The sequence below is a fragment of the Orycteropus afer genome, unplaced genomic scaffold (assembly GCF_000298275.1).
Source record: "Orycteropus afer afer isolate SDZICR_OR568_19922 unplaced genomic scaffold, OryAfe1.0 scaffold00168, whole genome shotgun sequence".
NCBI classification, from domain to species: Eukaryota; Metazoa; Chordata; class Mammalia; order Tubulidentata; family Orycteropodidae; genus Orycteropus; species Orycteropus afer.
The window spans coordinates 3,193,061-3,197,082 of record NW_006921755.1 but is presented as its reverse complement, the minus strand read 5'-3'; the positions used below and the strand labels follow the sequence as shown (position 1 = coordinate 3,197,082).

At 43.8% G+C, this 4,022-nt stretch overlaps 1 protein-coding gene across 1 annotated transcript in view; it reads left to right on the top strand.

Moving 5' to 3' along the window:
* The first annotated feature begins 781 nt into the window (after positions 1-781).
* SEC62 (SEC62 homolog, preprotein translocation factor) overlaps positions 782-4,022 on the top strand; it is a 64,569-nt gene continuing 61,328 nt past the window's right edge. The window contains exon 1 of the mRNA XM_007946631.2: positions 782-856. Within this exon, the coding sequence (XP_007944822.1) occupies positions 821-856 (36 nt within the window). The 5' untranslated portion in view covers positions 782-820. The remainder of the gene's footprint in view (positions 857-4,022) is intronic.

Sequence of the window (4,022 nt, the reverse complement as noted above, 5' to 3'; positions counted from 1 at the left end):
AACAGTAATTCCCAGACTTAAAAAAAAGTCTGTAGCCTGTCACCTTCTTTATTCTTAACTTCTTAGAATCTTTCTCCTGTTATCTCACTTGGACTTCCCTGGGTTGTCTCTGTTGCCTGGATTCTAAGGTGAATCTTGAGAAACAACCTGAAGAATGGAACAGAGAATCCGATTTGTTTCAGATGAGCTGCACTACCAGTACATTGTAGGGAGAAAATATAACTGACTCAGGCTTAGCTCTGCCACTTAGCAGCTGTGGAACTTTAGATAAGTCAGCTTATATCTCTATCCCCCAGTTGTCTCGGTTTTCTCATCTTTAATATGGTGTTGATAGAATGTACACGTGGGAAAAGAGTGGGGTGGGCTCTTTGGGAAGATTATAGGAGCTGCCATTGATAAAACTTCAGGACTAGGTTGGTCTCCTTCTGTGAAAGGCCCCACCCCAAATATAATGACTCTGACTTTGGGGGGGGGAAGGGCCCAGGAATTTGTATTTTAGGAGGTCCCCAGATGATTCAGAGGCTCAGTCAGGTTTGAGAACCAAAGACTCTACTCAGCCCTCTCATTCTCTGACCCACTTCTCGACTTTTCCCTATCCCAGAGGTTCTTCAGTTTCCCCAACAACAGACGCGGAGACAAGAGGGGAAAAGAAGTTGCTGTCAACCACCGCAAGACATGCCCGGATCTGGGCCTCGCCTGGCCTCCCTGCTTCCCGGGCACCAGCCGGTGAGTTACATAACGGGCCGCGCGCGCGCTCTCGCGAGGTTTACAGCGCCCCCTCATCACTCCACGTCAGACAGAACCGGGCGGAGCGGCCAACATGGCGGAACGCAGGCGACACAAGAAGCGGATCCAGGTAGCAAAGCAGAGCTCTGGGTAGGGGGATTCAAGGCACTGAGAAGTGAAAGAAGTGGAGAAAGGCCCCTTGAAGGGCAAGCGAAACCAAAGGCAAAGTGGGGTGGAATTCTGCCGCGCGGCCGCGGGTTGTAGAGTGCGTCGTTTTGAGGGGCCTGAGGGGAGGTGGTGTTGGTGACGGCAGACGCCGAGATGGAGGTGATGGGGCCACGAAAGAAGGAAGGAGGCGCCGCTCCCGCAGCCTGGACGAGGAGGCGAGCGCGGCTGGCCCTTGGTTCTTGCGGCCGCGCCGACCCGGGCCTGTGTTGGGAGAGCAGTCGCCTCCGGAGCGCAGACAGACCCTCCCGAGACCCTCTTCTTTTTCTCCACGTAGTTTTCTCTAGCTACCCTAAAATTAAGGCCATGGTAATTGGGGTAGAAGGAGGCAGAGGACTGACCTAAAGCAACCTGTTCTTTGTGCGTAAATAGAAAAAGGACCGTAGGAGGGGGAGTGATCTTGGTCAGCTGCCCTTTGGGGCTCACCGTTGATCTGCCTATCCACAGATGTTCACTAGTCCTCCTTTTTCCTCGATATTATTAACTTACAGTACACTCGAAGCTTATCGGCTTTCTTCCAGGCGACACGGCGTAAATAAACAAACACAATCTCTGGTGCTGCATCGACTGGTGGCGCCCAAAAACCTTTCACATGTCGGTGTGTCAGCCTCATAACCTACATAATATCCCTCCTTCATTCCTCATGCATGTACATTTCCTCCCTGCATTGCAACCCTCATTGTTTGTCACCAGGAGGATTAACTATGTGGAACATCTGCGACTCAGGGTGTTTATTAGTGTTTGTCTCAACATCAGCTCATGTGCCTAAAAGCCTTCATACGGCATCATAAATAGATAGCATGTTGTAAATTGATAGTACATTCATCACAGATTGTTTGAGACCCACATAATTGTCTTTCTGTTCATTACCATTTTACTGATTAGAATAACTTTCTAATGTCATCCGTTTCGTTACTCAATTTTTTAAAGTTTTGAAATTTGTTGACCTAAACCACAAGTAGTGTGCACTATGCATGTTAAAATTATCATGAAAACTTTGAAGTACTAGAAAAAATGCCAGTGATCATAAAATTTGGAATTTTTTGGAATTTGTTAGAGAATAAGGTAGGTCTTAAAAACAGGCTTATGGTCGGTATGGAAGAAGTTTATAATAACTGTTCCTAGTCTACTAGGAAGGAGTTCTGGTGGTGTAGTGCCAAGGCATTTGATTGCCAACCAGAAGGTTGGCAGTTCAAACCCACCAGCCACTCCGTGGAAGGAAGACTGGGCAGTCTACTTCCCTAAAGATTTACTGCCTCAGAATCTCAAAGGGGGTCGCTATAAGTCAGAATCTACTCGATGGCAGTGAGTTTGGTTTTTGGTTTTTGGAGTCTTACTAGAAAAGCACTTTGATGGTGAAGTGGTTAAGGCATTTGACTGCTAACCAAAAGGTTAGTGGTTCAAACCCACTAGCTGCTTCATGAAGATTTACAGGACTGTGTGTCAGAGTCAATGCAATGGCAGTAAGTTTGGTATTTGAATTTTTTGAGTCTTACTAGAAAGAGCCCAGGTGGCACAGTGATTTAAGTGCTTGGCTGCTACCAGAAAGATCATCTGCTCTGCAGGAGAAAGATGTGTCAGTCTGCTTCTGCAAAGATTACAGCCTTGGTAAATCCTAGGAGGTAGTTCTACTCTGTCCTATAGGGTCTCTGTGAGTCAGAATTGACTTCATGGCAGTGGGTTTGGTTTTGGTTAGTCTTGCTAGGTTTAGTGCTATGAATCAAAGGTGATGGCCATGACCTTTTTTTTTCTTTACAAATTATATTGAAATTGCCAAATTTTTGCTTTTCTATACTCCTAAGAGTACACATGTAGTACAATTTAAGGCCCTTCAGTACACATTGTTTTACAACTTCACTTAATGTTCTTTGTTATTAAGATAATCTTGACTCACTTTTTGAGTAGCTACTCTTATTTCAGTTGGGATATTTAAAGATTAAACAGAAAGGTAGATTAAGAGCCTGTGTAGTACTATAGTGGCAGTTGCTGAGAGCTTGAGCCAGATTGGGCCAGCTCGTTCCTCAGTTCCACCAATTATTACCTGTGTAACTTTGGGGTCGCTATGAGTCGGGTGCGACTCGATGGCACATAACAACAACAACAAACTTTGGGCAAATTACTTTCTACTTCAGTGGAAATTATAAGAAGGAATATCTGCCTCATAGAGCTTTTTAAAAATAGGTAAGTTAATGATTTATGCTTGACACATAAGTTTTCCTCTGCTCCAGGGATGAAGGATTTGGAATGGATTATTGTTTTGATTTTTCTAAACACTCTGGTGTGCTGAGGAAAGATTAATGGCTACATGCAATAAATAAACCACCTGGTTGTGGACTACATAAGCTATTTATCGTTTCTTGATATTTGAGAATCAGGTAAATGTGTTAAGATCTGAGTGTTAAAAATCATGACATTTTCTCATCCTAGACGTTTTCCACATGTGTAGAATGTTTGTGGGAAATTTTGGAGCACAATTTGTGTTATGCTAAGCCTATATACAGGTTTCCCTGCTATCCAGAAGTAGAGGTTCCTATGAAATCTTTTGTAAGCAGAAATGGTGAAAAGCAAAGGAGCAATTTCCATTAATTTATACAGAAAAATTTTTAGGTTCCAAGATTTAAAAAATAACCTACTAAATCATACCAAATAACACATACAACCTGGAATAACACTAAGATACAGTAGAAGCAAGAAAAGCAAAACCAAACACACTGCCATCGAGTCAGACCCTACCTGACTCATAGCAACCCCTCCTTGGGTTTCCAAGGTGGTATCACTACAGAAGTAGATGGCCCAACCATCCTTCCAAGGAGTGGGTGTTGGATTTGAACCACCAGCCTTCTGGTTAGCAGTCAAATGTCTTACACCACCAGAGCTTCCAAAAGCAGGAAAGATATGATAAATACCCAGCCTAGGTAATACAGAAATAATGTATTTACAGTGTAGTTCATAGGGACAGAGCTTGGCGACACTATGCTGTCGAAGGTGCACACCACCTCTTTATACATTTCACTGCAAAACAAACGTGGAATGCTAGTTTTGCTTTTCACCTACTTTTTTTTTTTTTTTTT